General features: G+C 40.5%; 1 protein-coding gene across 1 annotated transcript; it reads right to left on the reverse strand.

Moving 5' to 3' along the window:
• Positions 1-310: 310 nt before the first annotated feature.
• On the reverse strand, positions 311-8,995 carry odc1.S (ornithine decarboxylase 1 S homeolog). The gene is made up of 12 exons (XM_018265940.1): positions 8,796-8,995; positions 7,137-7,281; positions 6,374-6,518; positions 6,125-6,298; positions 5,861-6,033; positions 5,177-5,311; positions 4,234-4,315; positions 4,058-4,141; positions 2,911-3,073; positions 2,712-2,827; positions 819-1,033; positions 311-723 (listed from the first exon to the last, which is right to left on the reverse strand). Exons 3-12 carry the CDS (start codon positions 6,473-6,475, stop codon positions 585-587), a joined length of 1,383 nt encoding a protein of 460 aa, XP_018121429.1. The 5' UTR covers positions 6,476-6,518; positions 7,137-7,281; positions 8,796-8,995; the 3' UTR covers positions 311-584.
• Positions 8,996-17,665: the final 8,670 nt, after the last annotated feature.

Genomic DNA, 17,665 nt, shown 5'->3' on the forward strand with positions numbered 1-17,665 from the left:
GGGAGAGGTCCAGGGATCAATTTTGAGGGGTTTGCAGCCTTCCTGATATGAATTTTTTTTTTTATAAATTCAAATTGAATTTGATTAGTTTTTCAGGTCAATTCCATTCAGAATTTATAAAATGTTTTAATATTTCAAATTTAAGTTTTTAAAAAAAAACTTAAATTCGACCTTTGATAAAATGTGCCTCTAAATGTGTAGACAAGTCTGGATGTGCAACGGGGTATGAAGCACCCGCATCCATAGACAGTTGATGTAACCAGGCAATACCCACTTGCCCCATGCCAGTTTATGGTACAGGCCACACAGATTATTTTAACTCTTTATTTGTAAAACTGGTCAATGAAGATGCAGACTGGCAATACACAAGCTACAAATGCTTGAGTGAGTAATTTGCATCTTCAATACTTCAAAAACAATAAAAAAAAAAAGTTTCCATAGGAACACAGATAATGTGACCCCATCTCACAGTCATCCATTTTGTTGCATTAATGTTGGCAAAGTAGTGTAGAAAAAAATAGTTACATTTAAATAATGGTCCCAACACTAGAGTTGCAGTTGAACTAGAGCGTTTGTTAATAAGCCTATACGTTGATGCTGGCAGCAGTACAGACGGTAGGAGTAAGCTCCATTCCACTCTCCCGAGCACAGGATACATGGAGTGCGCTCACTTCTGGTACTTCAGGGAGAATGCCATGTTCTTTAATATCCTGCATCAGTTGCCTAAAAATAGATAAGGGAATGTTTTAATAAAAAGCCAGAGACTAATGTGGATCTTTACTGCCCCGAGTCAAACCAGTCACTTCCCCCCAACTCACCAGTGTGGTCGTGACATGACGTAATGAAGGGTCGGTCTCTGAAATCCATTGAATGTGGAGGAAGCAGCGACAGTGTAGGCACCCATGTTTTCATACAACATCCAATCTCCAACTTGCAGCTCTGGCAGCTCAAACCTTTCTACAATACGATCCAGTCCATCACATGTTGGTCCCCAAATGCTGCTCGAGTAGAACTTCTCATCTGGTTTTGGTTTCTGAAACAATTTTGTTTTTAATTTAATACTAGTGCAGCTCAAATCGTATTAGGCAAAAGTATTTGCATGGTCAATCTAGTAAACACAAAGTCATCCCATGGAATTTCTACAATCTGTGGGTCTCATGTAAAGACTAGCACTGGATTCACAACTACAACCCTGAGGTGGCAATCCACTGGCAAATAAGGAAGATTAGTTACAAGTTGTTCACACACAAGTTCTCTGCACTACCTTAGTTCACTATAAATACATCTAATACTCTTCCAGATTACTGCTTTTCCCCAACATCCATCGATTATTTCACATGGTAAGAGGAGAGCACTCCCAAGGTAGCAAAAGGCTGTGATTATATTTATTAAGGACTAAGACATGTTTTGGGTCTCATACCCTTTTTCAAGTGTACACTTGAAAGACAGATACAAGAGTCCTCTGCACTCAACCCATTATCAATATATTTAAGACAGACATTTTGTGCATACTGCTACTCAAAAATGCCTTACCCTTTAAACAAAACAGGGATTGTTTGTCCATATATTGCAATATATTTAAGCTGGCCAACTACATCAAAGTCATCCCATATCTGGCCAGTCCTACGCTCAATTTTCATCTGATTCATTAAGAATTCAATTGCTTCATTATACATTTTACATCTTACTTGCTGCTTTCAAAGTAAAACTCCCAAACTCGGCTGCCCTTTTATTTTATTTTATTATTCACAGATGAAAATTAGGCGTAGGACTGGCCAGATATGGGATGACTGTGATGTAGTTGGCCAGCTTAAATATATTGCAATATATGGACAAACAATCCCTGTGTTTAAAGGGTAAGGCATTTTTCAGTAGCTGTATGCACAAAATTTCCCTTACCACACCCATTTTACATATGCAAATTAGGATTCAGTTCAGACACTGGTTATGAAAAAGACCCCCCCCCCCCCGAATCCTGGATTCGGTGCATCCCTACAAGTGTTTAACCTAGTTACCCCAGCAACCAGGGAGTAGTCTGAAGGAAAAACAAAGAGAGAGCCTAAACCAGTGGTCCCCAACCAGTAGCTCGTGAGCAACATGTTGCTCTCCAACCCCTTGGATGTTGCTCCCAGTGGCCTCAAAGCAGGAGTTTATTTTTGAATTCCAGGCTTGGAGGCAAGTTTTGGTTACATAAAAACCAGCTATACTGCAAAACAGAGTCTCAATGTAGGTTGACAATCCACATAGGGGCTACCAAATGGCCAATCACAGCACTTATTTGGCACCCCAAGAACATTTTTCATGCTAGTGTTGCTCCCCAACTCCTTTTACTTCTGAATGTTGCTCACGGGTCCAAAAGGTTGGGGATCCCTGGCCTAAACATTAAAGCAAACTAAAAGATGACAGTTGTAGCTTCTCAGAGGAATGTTTTAAAGGTGGCTGTGCGTCAAGTGACCTGTTTGAAAGTCAGAAGGCAAAATAGGACAAAAAAAAAAAAAAAAAAAAAGGCTGTGCAAAGGTGTTTTCAATGGTTAACTAGAAATTAATGTGCAAGAGGCTGGGGTGACTACTTCCTGTTTTGCAGATCTTTGTTTCCACTGATTGGAGTTGCAAAGCACAAGTGTATGCACCATGACTATACAGATACAGGAATAGCTGACCCTGCAACAGGTCTATTTTAAGAGCAAATTTTCCCCTGAAGCTAAATATACCTTTGTTAGAACTGGCTTGACATGGGCATGATCAAACAAGATGCAGTTGAATGATCCATACACTCCATCATTCACATAGTACATCAGAGTCTTGTCGTTGGCTGCATCCTCCTCATCTAGGACAAATAGAAGTGTGAGCTTTACCGCGACAACTTTAAAAAGTAGCAAAAACGGACAAAGAAAGATTCCCCAGACTTACCATCAGATCCACTTTGCTCATTCACCATTACTTTCTTGGCAATGATATTAACGGCCAGTGTGAAAGCTGAAGCGACATAGTATCTTCCAGGCTCTGCAATGATTTTAACTGCAGAATCTGTTGGGAAGTATTTATCCAGAGCTGGGTTTATCACAGATGTTATCTGAAGAGAATGGAAAAATAAATTAAAAAAAAAGTTTAGGTTTGTGCTGTCCCATGAATGGTTTACAAGTCTTTTATAGAACCTGGACACATTAGCTGTCATTTTAAGACCCACATGGGTCTCTTGGCTTTTAAACACTAAAAACGAACAAATGTGGCTAAAAAAATGCCATATTTTATATACTGAACTTAATGCACCAGCCTAAAGTTTCAGCTTGTCAATAGCAGCAATGATCCAGGACTTCAAACTTGTCACAGGGGGTCACCATCTTGGAAAGTGTCTGTGACACTCACATGCTCAGTGGGCTCTGATTGGCTGTTGAGAAGCTAAGCTTAGGGCTTGTCACTAATTATCCAGCAGAAAATAAAGTTGTACTATGATATAGACAGATGCTACAGGGCTGATTATCCAATTCTGATGCTAGTTGCATGGATTTGTGCTGCCACGTAGTCATTATCTGTATTAATCAGCCTTATATTATAACATTTCTATATTGGGCTGATACAGAAGCACAAACTAATCTACAACATTTCTAGATCTTCTGTAAACAGCCCCATCCCTCAAATCTACTAGTCTTTAGAGTTGAACCGTTTGGCAAGTAAAAGCAAACTTCCAAGTTTAAGAATATAATGGAAGTCTGCTGGCTTTGCAGAGCAGTAGCCGTATTTCTGCACTGCTAGTCCTGATTGAGTACAAGCCAGATAAAGCAGACTAGCAAGAATTTGCATCTTGGATGGAAGGGAGCTGGCTTCTACCAGAAGCAGCAGTGCAGAAACCGCAATTAGAATTACAATTTTAAAAGTGAAGAACAGTTTATATAAATACATTTGGATTAATTTTGTCACTGGTGTGACATTTGGTTTAACACTTTTTTAACACTGTTTTCACAGAAATGTTTTAATTGCTTGTGAATGGAGTTTCAATGGCCAACATTTGGTTGCAGAAACTAATTTGATATGATTTTTATGCCCAAATAAAGCATACCTCCTCAAACTTCAGTTTCACATCCTCTGAACCGGGAAATCCGCCACCAATATCAAGAAGATACATGTTAAATCCAAGCTCGGCCTTTATTAGGGGGAGAAAAAAAATAAAATTAAGCTAAATGATACCAGTCACTGTTAATTCTCAGACATAAGCCTTATAAAGTTTACACTTACCCCCATGTCAAAAACACACCTGGCATCTGAAACAGCTTGCACATAAGTCTGAGGATCAGTGCAGCCACTGCCAACATGGAAACTGGAGAGGGGAGAGAAAAAAAAAAAAAAAAGTTATGTTTTAAGCTAGCAAAGAGTCTGCCTCTACTAAGGCTTTGGATTTTATGCAACATGACAATAAGATTTTAGAAGAGATTTCCGGTTTTAATTTAAGTGCAGATTTCATGCTGGAAGGGAATAGGTTGACAAAAAAAAAAAATCCAAACTGCTGTTCCTTGGCCAGGCAAAGTTTTTCTAAAAATCTTTTCCTAAATCTTCCCCCAAAACTGACCTACTAATGCAAGTCAAAGCTGATCATACATGGCAAGATACCAGATTTTAGCCGTTTGGCTCTTACCTCTAAATTAAGGTTTACATGTGTTTATGCAGACCAAGCCAGAAGTCCTAGCCAGCAATATTTTTATACTGAGAAAAGCCACTATGACAGAGATCCCCAACCTTTTTTACCCGTGAGCCACATTCAAATTTAAAAAAAAAAAAAAAAAAAAAAAAAGAGTTGGGGAGCAACAAAAGCATAAAAAGTCCATTGGGTGCCAAATAAGGGCTGTGATTGTCTACTTGGTAGCCCCCATGTGGACTCTACTTGGCACTACTTGGTTTTGCTTCCAAGCCTGGAATTTAAAAAAAAAAAAAAAAAAAAAAAAAAACCTGCTTTGAGACCACTGGGAGCAACATTCAAGGGGGGGTTGGAGAGCAACATATTTCTCACAAGCTACTGGTTGGGGACCACTGCACTGATATCAGGGAGGGCAGATTCAGGTGCCTAATCAGTAGCAATTATCCTCAATAAGATAAAGTTTGCTTCTGTTGCAGCAAATTAGTCACAATGGCAGAGATTAAACATTTAAATTGAGGGAAGTGCCACACGCAAGTCTATACATACCTTACACCAATTATATCCACATTAAGCTCTTTTGCTCGCTCCAGAAGTACCCGGCTTGTTTTAAGGGTGGCACCAAATTTCACACTGAGGCGGCAGACTGCTTTTGAGTCATCAGTTGCTATGCGCAGAACAAGCCTGGAAAAAGAAAAAGCCAGCTAAAATCACAAGCTACTGCTCAATTAGAGATGAGGCAGTGCCCCCCACCCTTACAAAAATACTCCCACTATTTTGTTTCATGCAAAATAAATAAAAAAAGGTTGGCAATAATGGATTAGCCCCAACCCCCCCCCCCCCTACACATTATTAATAGACTTAATAAATGGTACATTGCCTCTAATCAAACTACATACAATGCTAGGGGGAACAACCAGGACATTTGAGAATATGGGAACCTTTTTTAGATGCCAACCCCCATGCATCCCTAATAGATGACTTAGCTCTAGGTTTGCCCCGAAGCGCTCGCCGATAACCGGTAATTATATTACATGCTCCTCTATGCTTTGAAACATGTCACTTTACATATGCAAACAGTAGTCACGCAAGAGTCAAGCCCGTTTGCTTCATTTTGTTTTTCATGTTTTGAAAATGCAAATCAAAAAAACCTTAAAAAGTCACAAGCTACAAAATATCTAATAGAGAAAGTTAAAAAAAAAAAATCAAAAAAAAACAAACAATGTTGCTTACTTTGCATTTGGGTGATTCCTTGCCACTTTCATTAGTTCAACTTCACTATCAAAAGTCATCTTTTCCACACCACAGCTAGCTGCATATTTGATCTGGGAAACTTGTTTACATGGGTTTGCATAGATAATCCGCTCGGGGGAAACTCCAATACTCTGTACTAATTGGATTTCAGTCTAACAGGGAAAGAAAAAAAAATAATTTAGACTTAGTTTCAGAAAAAGCCCCATTTAGTGTTGTTGAAGACAGAAATCCAAAGATACCTACCTTACTGGCACAATCAAAGCCGGCACCAAGAATGGAGAGAGTCTTCACAACGGCTTTGCTGTCATTGCATTTTACGGCATAAAATGGAGCGACACGGGGGAGAGCTTTAAACCAACGCAAGTGCTTTTTCACAATGTCACCAAGATCGGCAACATAAAAAGCATCTTTGTCATCCTAGAAAGTCAGTTACAGTTAGTAAGTGCAATTAGTGCGTGATGTAAAGAGGAGTCACCATAAGTGCAGACTTACAGATAAGGACACTTCATTTATTTTTTGCTCCACGATATCCCGGGCACAGAAGCCTTCCTCCAGGAAGCTGAAGTCAAAGTCGTCATTGCTGAAGCCGTTCATATTTGCAGTTATTCGGTTTCAAAATGCGACTTTATGCAACAAACTGCAGAGAAATAAGAAATATAAGCCAATGCAAACCACTTCCCAAGTATTAGGCCCACTTTATATTATGCAATATACAAGCAATTAATAATAATGCACAAAAAAAAAAAAAAAAAACTTTCCTTACTTAAAGGGGTGATTCACCTTTAAGTGAACTTTTAGTATGGTCAACTCTAAGCAACAAACAGGTCAAAGATGGCAGCTTATAGTCGACTTTACTGTGTATGGGAACCTCCAATAGGCTTCCAAGATTGATATCTGGCCGAAAGTTGGGCAGGTCAAAAAATTCTGTCTGACCGCATCGGTTTTTTGATACAGTTCTGAAATCTGACTACCCATACTCCTTGCATTATCATCCGATCGTTGGACCCTAGGGCCCACAATCGGATCAGTCCAATAATCGCCCACCTCAAGAAACCGAAGAGCTGCTGAATAAAAGGCTAAATAACTCGAAACACATACAAAAAAAAAAAAAAAAAATTAAACTTAAATGTGAACACCCCCTTTAACTAAATTAATGCAAGCACCAGGTGCATCAAAATATGTTCAACCTGTAATATTACAACAAGAATCAGTCATGGTTTTAAGGATCAAGGGATAATCTTTTAAAGATACTTACATGGACAAGTAAGAGATGGGGGGCTATAGTGAAAGCTTCAGTTTCACTCCCAAGGAGGCTTGCCAGTGAAATACAAGCCTGGTAAGTAGAGGACAAGTCCGACGCTCTTGATGGAGCTGCTCTGCGCTGTTCTGCTGTTTGTATTCTGGAAGAGAAGACAGTGGTAAGTGCTTTTCACTTAGTGGCTACATTTCAGCCACTGGACTCCAGTACAAGGAGGTAGGAATCCACTACAACTTGTCACACACCCCTTCATAAACACACATTACCTACACAAAAAGCGGTTTAATATTCCCAGGGAATAACCAGTAGGATAAAGCTCCACAACAGGTGGAATAGCAGAGCTAAAGCTATTGCTGATCACATCCCAGCTAGTGTTCATATAGTTAAATAAATGCAGCCCACAACACAAGATTATATGGGCTTCCAAGCTTAATATGATCTGCTACATTGTAAATCTTTTTAGGCTTTGTAAAACCCAGTAGAAATGTTGAAAAATAAAATATGGAGCATTATCCAAGTGTCTAGAAAACTGAATTATGGAATTGCGTTCACCGAGAGATTTATTATTAAATTCAAAGGAGGGGTGGGTGTGTCCCAACGGTCCATGCCAGAAGCACAGTAGGAGGGGGGACAGCCAATCACAGCCCTGCAGTCACAGACAGGCTTCAGTTCCCTACCAGGTCCTGCTAGCTGCTGATTGGTTCCTGTCCTACAGTGCAGTAAGCAGAGTGTTCCCCCAGCACAGCCTGGGAATTCAGGGAGCAGGAAGTGGAAGAGAAAGGAGGGATTAAGAGTTTTTTGCAGAAAGATTCAATAAATCAGCCTGAAACTTTTTTTTTTTTTTAAATGACAACATTTCTATTATCTAAATGAGTATAAAGGACTGGTACGTTAGCCATTTAGAAGTCGCAACTGATGTCTAATACAAGGAAATTACAGGATAAGATTAGCAGTGATTTCCCAGTACGGACAACGATTTGGGCGGCTTTGCCCTTTAGATTGTTTAAGGGTAAGATCGCAGCAGCCGAAAGAGCCTCACTTGAAAGCCAAGCTGCCGCCACGCCTCTATAAGCAAAGCTCCATCACACACACACATTGGCGGCCATGAGGGAGCAGAGTAGTCAGTATGGAAGCACCGCGACTGACCTCTAAGTGCGCTCCAATACCCAAGTGTCAAAAAAGCCGGCCGGCAAGAAATAGAAAAAGCCCATCCCCTAACAATGCCAGCCAATCCAAACAAGGCACCGGACACACCCCTATTCTGTCATTGGACATCCTCTACGCCAGGTGACGTCACCGCGTGGGCGTGAACCACGTCATCCTCTCAGGCAGCTGTGCGCTCCATATGGGTTCGGAAAAAGACTCGTTACATAACTTACTGGAACACGTTACTAGCCAACTAGTTAATATGTGGCAACGGTGGCCGACAGCCCAATCAGAACTCAAAAGCCCCACATGAGTATAAACCGAGCAGCTGTAGAATTACTGAGCTACAACTCTCTCCCTCACTGGACACTGTAACAGTAACTGGAGGGGAAGGAGAGGGGTTAGGGCAGGTAACTAAAGCGTAGTGACACGCAGACAAAGGGCCGCGGATACGCAATAAACCTCATCCTTCTTAAACGGTTCCCCGTGAAACACAAAGGCAGTACTTACCTTAAAAAGCATTTACGAAGTCTCTACCCATCGAGGCCACAAATAACCAGGCGGAAAAATAAAAAGACCTCCTCGGACAGCAGCTATCCCTGACTAACACTTGCACAAGCGACGACTGCCTGAATGAATGAGGGGAAACCTCTAGACGCTCCAATTTATAGTGCCGCCCTCGTCACCATGGAGACGCTCCAGCTCAAACCAGCCCTGATCTGTTTACTCCGGGGCCGCCACAGTCCCCGCCTACTTCCACAGGGCTTCCCGCGTGACGACTTTCTACGGCCCCTTTGTGATGTGGAGCCGGTCACGTGCTCCTATATTCGCTCACTTTCGCCGTTGTATTGTGAGATGTGCGTGTGGACTTTGTTTCACCTGCTCCTGCCCGAACCTCAAAGCAAATCCTTTATCCTATTTCCCCTTCTCTTGAATCTTTTTATTTTCAAAGGAAAACTTTCCATGTTGTTAATAAAATATACAGATAACAGGCGAGATGGTGAATTCACGAATCAAATGACAAATCTGTGAGGAAATACTAGTTGTGAAACACTCTTGTAGCTCGTTCCCTTTCCCACAATCCCAGTACGTCAACTCTGTACATTTTTGTTCCATTTACTGAGAGAAAAATACACATATAACTATATTCAATATTATTGATACAATTAGAAAAGTTTAGCATTTTTTGGGCATTTTCTGTGCCCCTTTTTCTAAAGCTCGGTCCTGCTTTTCTGAAGTAAATATCTTTACTTCTGTACCCATTTTACAACTTTTCTGGAGAAAGAAGTACCAGCCTTCCTATATTTATCTATTTTCCCTATTAATAACATTGGGGTCAGCCATCATTTTTACCGGCGTCCGGCCAGGCCTGTAAAATACCAGCTAGGTGGCAGGGCCGCCATCAGAAATCCCGGGGCCCCACACAACAACATTTTTTGGACCCCCTCGCCACGCCTCCCTTGACCACGCCCCCACCAGGTCACATGGACATCAGCACAGAAACAGTAAAAAAAAGCATTTTGGCAAAAGGGTTATTAAGCCTGCCACCACAAGGGCCTTTCCTTGGGAGGATCAGGGGCCCTGCATTGATGGTTCAGTGGCCCTTCCTTGGGGGGATGCAGGGGCCCCATGGGGCTTCAAGGGCCTGCATGGGGACTACAGAGGCCCACGTGGGGCATCAAGGGCCCGCACGGGGCTTCAGGGGTCAGCATTGGGGCTACAAGGGCCCGCATTAGGGCCCACTTTAGGGCTTCAAGTGCCCGCATTAGGGCTTCAGGTGCCCGTATAAGGGCTTCAGGGGCCTGGGGGCCCGCACGGGGGTCCAGGGGCCCGCACGGGGGGTCACATTGGTGTTCAGGGTCCACATTGGTGGTCAGTGGCGCTGAATAGTGGGATCAGCACTTACCTGCAAGTCCAGTGGTGACTTCTTCTCCTTCTTCTGTGCGGTCTTCTTCTCCTGTGCAGTCTTCTTCTTCCTCCAGCGGTGTCTTCCGCGCCTTCGCCGTCTCCAGAAAGCAGTTCTGTCTCCAGGAAGCAGCTCCTTCAATTTTATGTGCTCAAGGCGGCAGACTGCGGCGGTTTAAATAGAGTTGCGCCCGTGCTTACTGACGTCATGCGTACGCACGGGATGCAACCAATGTAAATTATGCCGGCGAAATCAGTTCAGTGCAGCGCCCCCTCAAGGCTGAAAATCCTCCGGGCCCGGGAGGACTGTCCCCCCTGTGACCCCCTGATGGCGGCCCTGGGCAACCCTATTTACAACTAAGTTTACAAAAATAAGAGATATTAACTACTACTTTTGTAGGGGTTGTACAAATTATTTGGAGATTTTTGCATGATTTCTGAAGTGTTTGACTCCCCAGTACGCAGCCAGCCAGATGTATTAGAACTGATTCCAGTACAACCAAAATCTACCATAACAACTGCCTTAGTTTTCCGAAGTCGCCCGAAGTTGCCTCATGAGGAAACTTCGGGTGACTTGGGAAACCACCACGACGCATGTGCTTTAGGGCAGGTGACCTTTTATATTAGCGGATGGGAAGACACGAGGAGGCAGTTCGGGCGACAAAATCTCCCTGAATCTCCTTTTGTGAACTAACCCTAAAGGACCAGTAACATAAAAATTTTTTTTTAAAAAGTTTGTTTATACTTAATGAAAAAAAAAACACCAAGACACATTTAACTTTAAATTCGCAAAGTCTTTATAAAGAAATGACTTACTGATTCTCCGCTTGCGCTCCTCTTCAGAAATGTTAACAGGGCGACGATTAGGGTTGCCACCTGGCTGATATTTTACCAGACTGGCTGGTAAAAATGCTGGTTGATCCCAATGTTTTTAATAGGGAAAAAAGATAAATATATAGGAAGGCCGGTATTTTTTTTCCAGAAAAGGTAGCAACCCTAGCGACAATCCATCTTGTGGCGCTCTATTTCTCCTTCCTGCCTTCTATAGTTGATAGCCAGGGAGGAGAAATCGAGTGCCGCACAATGGATCATCACCCTGTCACTGTTTCTGAAGAGGAGCACAAGCGAAGAATCAGTAAGTTATTCCTTAATTAAGACTTTGAATTTAAAGTCCAAGTTTCTTGGTGTTTTTTTTTTTTTTCATTAAGTACAAACTAATTTTTCATACACGGGCTGAAAAATTCGACAGACCGAGTCGGCAGCTTATTGGCCCATGTGTGGGGCCACCCAACGGGCGTACACAGGGAGATGTCGCCAAACGAGGGCCCTAGGGCCCACGATCGGATCAGCCCGATAACGCCCACCTCAACGTGGGCATATCGGGGAGAGATCAACTCGTTTGGCGACATCTCCCTGTGTATGGCCAGCTTTATGCACAAATCCTGCAGGTAGAGAGACATGATGTCTGGTGATTTTAATAGGCTGAGCTCTAATACATCTTCTAGTCAAAATGAGCCTCCCTATAAGATATATTCGATCATTCATCTGACACCCAACTCCTGAATGAAGACAGAATGAAGAGAAACAGATGCTGAGAGAGGAATAGTGAAAATAAACTTGATTGTTTCAGAAACAGTACAGAATTTTTAATTGATTGTATTTAGAAATTTTCTTATTTCAGTATGCTGAAGCTAATATTAAATTTTCATTTTTGCAAAAGTTCCCCATTAATTAATTGTTTCTTTTAGCAGTCTTCCTTCAGCAGAAGAATTGCCTTAGCCCGATGACCTGTCCCATGCCAGGCCTGCCACTTGCAAAACATTGTCTCCAAGCCTCTACAACTCTAAGGAGCAGAATACTAAGCCAGCTTGTTTGAAATGTAAGGGAACATATAAATGTGGCTGTAATAGATCTTCAATATTGAATGTTTCCTCTACTTTTAACAGTACATATACAGGTAAACAATATACCATTAAACAGTATTTTAACTGTTTGTCAAGCGGAGTAATATTGTTGGTAAGAGGCCCCACTGTGCGGGAGTCAGATTTTTAGAACACCTGCCTGCAACGGAGAGAGGAGATTGTAAATCGGTGATTGAGCAACATGACAATGTGTTTAGGAAAACCTTTCAAATAATATATAGTCCAAGACGTAGACTACGATGGGGCGATATGGAAAGGATGCTTTCTAGATATTAACTTGTGGAAGTATATTGGGGACTAAAATAATTGGGCAGTAACATGTTTTCTTACCTCCCAACTGTCCCGTTTTTCACGGGACAGTCCTGATTTTGGCTCACGCCACAGTCCCGGGTTTGTTACTGAAATGTCCCTACTTTCTCTTTTATCTGCTGCACTGAACAGCCATAAAAAGATACAACATTTCCAACTTAATTGTAGTTTAAGATAAGCAGGTCTCTTGGGGAGACTGGTTTCCAGCTTAAAGGGCAATTCACCTTCATTAGCAAAACTGTAATAACACAGAAATGTGGTCAAGCTATTTTCGCTGCGCTCCGCGCACCAAATCTTTTTGTCCCTCTTTCTATTTCCAAAATGTTGGGAGGTATGTTGTTTTTTCGAATCTATTCTACAGTGACACTAAGGACTCTCTCCCCTTTCTTTAGTTCACGCAAGATAATAAAATAACTATATATTTATGAGTATTTCATGTAATGGTACCGGTATTTTGATATTTATGAGATGCATATGCCTTTTACTCAAATACACTAGTCTAATTATATATATGTCTATCACTTAAGGGGTTAATGTTTTTAGGGGTGTGTGTGTCTTGTTTACCTTTTAAATGTTGATTTGGACTAATGGATTAACTGCTTTTGAGGAAGTGGCCATAGCAACGAAATGTGTCAAGCATAAACTATGTATGTGTACTTCATGATTTTATTATCTATTCAATAAAGAGTTGTTTTTAAGTGCCGTGCTGGTGCTTCGAGTTAAAGGTTTTTTCTCTATTGGATTGCGCATTCTGGGAAGTAGCACAGCGAGTGAGCATATATGGACTTGGGAGTGTCCCCTATTGTAAGTTGGTCCTTGCAAAACACGAACAGATAAAATCTGCTAACTCACCCCCTCCAGACAGAGTTGACAGTTTATGGGTCAAAATGTCGGTTGTGAGACAGGCTGTCTGACCAATATCTGTTCATAAATCTGCCAAATATCTATCATATAGGTTTGAAAATCCCATTGGACGAGGACATTGATGGGGTCCTTGTCTGACAGTTCTCCATAGGCCCATCAGCCGTTTTGGCTATCCAAATCGGGCAAAAATCTTTAATTCTGTTGCAGGTTTAAGTGCCAAGAGCCAGCAGTAAACCCTTTACCTATCTCTTGTGCACAGTTACTGGCATCAACAAGCACAGGCAAAAAAACATAAAAAATAGATGAGAAATTTCCACTTTGATAAGCTGCCGAATAAAAAGAACAATTTTTGAACAGCTCTTGTTTTTTAATTAACACTGAAATAAAAAATCTATTCCACAAGGTATTTTGTATAAACCCTAAACACATTCAATTCAATGAGAAAAAGTTTATATTATTATATTATAATCATGTGAAAAATGTATTGTCGTCTATGGGGAAATCTAGAACCAAAGGAGAGGTTTCTTTCATCAAACTGAATCTGGCCTGTTGTTTTAATAATTCCCTTCAGTTTGTCTACCAAATGGATCAAGTAACCAGTGTTGCTAAAATGTAGGGTTTGTTAAGATTCCAGGAAAGGAGGGGCAGCAACTTCTGAGAATTATTATGGAGCCTATTTAATTTCCAAGCTATGACGAATATCAGCCTAAATAAAGGGAGTTAGAAAACAGCCTAAGACTTGAAGTTTTAGCTTTAATAGATTCTTTCCCTTTATGATGTCAGGAACAATTATATTTTCATTGTTGCGAAGTCTGGATGAGCATTTTTAACCCCTAAGAACTTCAACTGGATTTTAGTATTTTTGGGCTACCTATAAACTAAGAGATCAGTAGCTGAGGGAAATCTGATTTAAGTTTTATGTTACTATTCATTATCTAATAAAACATAATCCCAGCATGTCATTTCCGGCAGATAATCACAGTAATGTTGGGAAAGAACAACTTTAAAAGGAGTCATGATTTTTATGATGTAGTTTTTATTTCTAATTTACACTGTTTGCATTGCAAATAATTCATTCTACCATATATAACTTGAATTCCTGAACCAGCAAGTGTATTTTTTAGTTGTAATATTGGTGTATAGGTGCATCTCAGGTTATTTTGCCTGGTCATGTGCTTTCAGAAAGAGCCAGCACTTTGGGATGTAACTGCTTTCTGGCAGTCTGTTGTTTCTCCTTCTCAATGTAACTGAATGTGTCACAGTGGGACCTGGATTTTACTATTGACTGCTGTTCTTATATCTACCAGGGAGCGGTTATCTTGTTACCTTCCCATTGTTCTGGTGATGGGATGCTGGGGGGTGGGAAAAGGTAGGGGGTGATATTACTCCAACTTGCAGTACAGCAGTAAAGAGTGACAGAAGTTTATCAGAGCACAAGTCACATGACTGGGCCAGCTGGGAAGCTGACAATATGTCTAGCCCGTGTGAGATTTCAAAATTAAATATAGAAAAATCTGTTTGCTCTTTTGAGAAATGGATTTAAGTGCAGAAGTCTGCTGGAGAAGCACTATTAACTAATGCATTAAAAAAAATTTCCATGACAATATCCCTTTAAATAGGAACTACCGAAAAATACCCTACGGGGGTTATTTATCAAAGTCCGAACTTATTTCAATATTTTGTGTTACAAACTCTGATCAGATTATTAAATTTTCCCAAAATTTTGCTTTGCGGGGAAAAAAATCTGATTTTCACGTAGAAAGTGATATTCTGAGACAATTTGCAGTCGGATTTCATTTTTTACTATTTGCGGTTTTAGAGTTATTTCGATTTTTGCTCAGCAGCGCTCCAGTTTCCAATTTCAGCAATCTGAATCTGCTAGGGTTCAAATTACCCTAGCAACCATGCATTGATTGATTTTAATAAGAGACTGGAATATGAATAGGAGAGGCCCTGAATAGAAAGATGAGTGATAAAAAGTATTAATAATAATACATTTGTAGCCTTACAGAGCATTTGTTTTTTAGATGGGGTCAGTGACCCCCATTTGAAAGCTGGAAAGAATCAGAAGAAAACTGCAAAAAATAAATAGTGAAAGTTGCTTAGAACTGGCCATTCTATAACATACTAATGGTTAACTTCAGGCCCGGATTTGCGGCAAGGCCGCATAGGCCCGGGCCTAGGGCGGCAAAGAAATAGGGGCGGCACTCTGTCCAGCCGCCGTTCAACTGCACCAGCTGCGCCGGCGTTTTTTCGCCGGCGCGCTGGGAAGGCGGGCGCTAGGACCGCGCGGCCGCCTGGTCGGACCGCGCGGCCTCGGGGCGCCCAAAAGTGAAATCCGGCGCTGGTTAACTTAAAGGTGAACCAGCCCTTTAACAGCATATTACATCCTCCAGAATCAATAATCTAAAACCCTTCCAGCTGCTGTCAAGGATCTCGCTTACATCCACAGACTTGACATTGAAGTCTATAGGGCCCTGGTAATGCATGAGCTTTAAATTACACACAGATGGCATTTTTATTCCAAGCCCAGACTACGAGCTTCTATCAATAGCCTAATTTACTATACTGTACATACAAGATAAAATTCACCTTCAGTTCATTGATTACCTTTTGGATTCTGTATCAATTATCTCTTTAAAACTAAATGACATCTGAGAAAATCTTTGAAAAGTGCAGTACAGGTATGGGACCTGTTATCCAGAATGTTCGGGACCTGGGGTTTTCTGGATAACGGATCTTTCCGTAGTTTGGTTCTTCATACCTTAAGCCTATTAGAAAATCATGTAACCATTAAATAAACCCAATAGGCTGGTTTTGCTTCCAATAAGGATTAATTATATCTTAGTTGGGATCAAGTACAAGCTACTGTTTTATTACTGCAGAGAAAAAGTAAATCATTTAAAAAAAATTGGATTATTTGGTAAAATGGGAGATGATCTTTCAGTAATTCTGAGCTTTCTGAATAAAGGGTTTCTGGATAACGGATCCTATACCTGGACTCGCTAATTCTACGATTTATTTCTGCAGCTTTCCCACCAAATTCACCAAAGTGGAGTAGTGAAAATTCAATTGAAATTAGAGTAATCCATATTCAGTGAGTAGAGAAAAACATATCTCATGGGTTTTTTCTCATGAAACCTGTAGGAAATTAAGATAAATGAATCAAAATTATTATTTAATTTTTTTTTAGAGTTTTAATCTATTTTGACACATTATAAATGAAAGTTTTGCTGTCTAGCTCAGTGTCTGTTACTCACCCAGCAACTCTAATTATTATTTATATCTGACAGTCTCATAAATTCATTAAAACCATTGAGCCTTTATTATTTTGAGCCAGTGATAGGGAAAATGAGTTTCAGGACTTTCTGTACATCGAAAAGCTTTACTAAATCTGTTTAATTAGTTTAATTCGTGGGGGGCATACATTCATTTATATATACACTATTCCTTCATTCACTGTAACCTCATTGATGGAAGATGACCTGTCAATTTTTGTTTTTGTCACAATTTAGTATATGAATTAATAGGTAAATATAAATCATGAAATATACTTGCGAGGTAGGATAAAATCTGTGCCCTTCTATAAACTCATAAACAAAATGTATCTTCTGCCGAATTGTTTGCCAATTTCAGATTGTCTGTTGGTAAGTATGATTATGATGAAGGGAGTTTATCTCGAAACGCATTAGATATTATTAGCTTACTACTTCAATAAAGCCCTTCCAGAAGTGCCGTCCAATTCTTCAAGTTTATTACATGTTGGTAAGTAGACCCCTCATTTCTTGACTGGCATGAATGTCCAGGGATCTGCACTGTAGTTGCTATGCTATAACAAAGAATGAACAAAGTAAATTATAAAGTACATATAAAGTAGAATCGCTGGATAAATCTTTAAGGGTAAATGCTTACTGTGTGAGAAATCCAATGCTGCTAATTTAGCAAATAATGTGCATGTCTTCATCATTCCTAGACATGTTTAGTTTTATTTATTTTTTATAAATTGGCTTGGCTTCCTACTCAAGATAAGAGGTGCAAGAAAACTAAGGGGCAAATTCCCTAACCGGCAAAAATTTGCCAGTGACGGCTTCGCAGCCATCGCAACACTACGCCAGGCGTAAATTCGCTAGGACAATGCTAATTCACTAAAGTGCGAAGCTGCGTCCAGGGCGCTGAACGATGGTGAATTTTCGCTATCGTTAATTTATGCAATCAAAGCGAAGATGCGCTAGCGTTGCCTAATTTGCATACGGCAGGAAATGATAAAATTGAATGGACGTATATGTTGCAGCAAATACATTACATTACACAAGTCCAGGGAACCTTAATAAATAAAATAGAGTTGTTATAATTCCCTAAACATGAGCCCACTGTATAGTT

The sequence above is a fragment of the Xenopus laevis genome, chromosome 5S (genome assembly GCF_017654675.1).
Source record: "Xenopus laevis strain J_2021 chromosome 5S, Xenopus_laevis_v10.1, whole genome shotgun sequence".
NCBI lineage: Eukaryota > Metazoa > Chordata > Amphibia > Anura > Pipidae > Xenopus > Xenopus laevis.

Bases quoted from the DNA above. Each gene is read 5' to 3' on its own strand.
- odc1.S (XM_018265940.1), bottom strand. From the start codon at position 6,475: ATGAACGGCTTCAGCAATGACGACTTTGACTTCAGCTTCCTGGAGGAA. The intron at 4,142-4,233 runs GTAAGTGTAAAC...CCCCTAATAAAG, and splicing joins GGTGTGTTTTTGACATGGGG to GCCGAGCTTGGATTTAACAT. The intron at 3,074-4,057 runs GTATGCTTTATT...CATTCTCTTCAG, and splicing joins TGAAACTGAAGTTTGAGGAG to ATAACATCTGTGATAAACCC.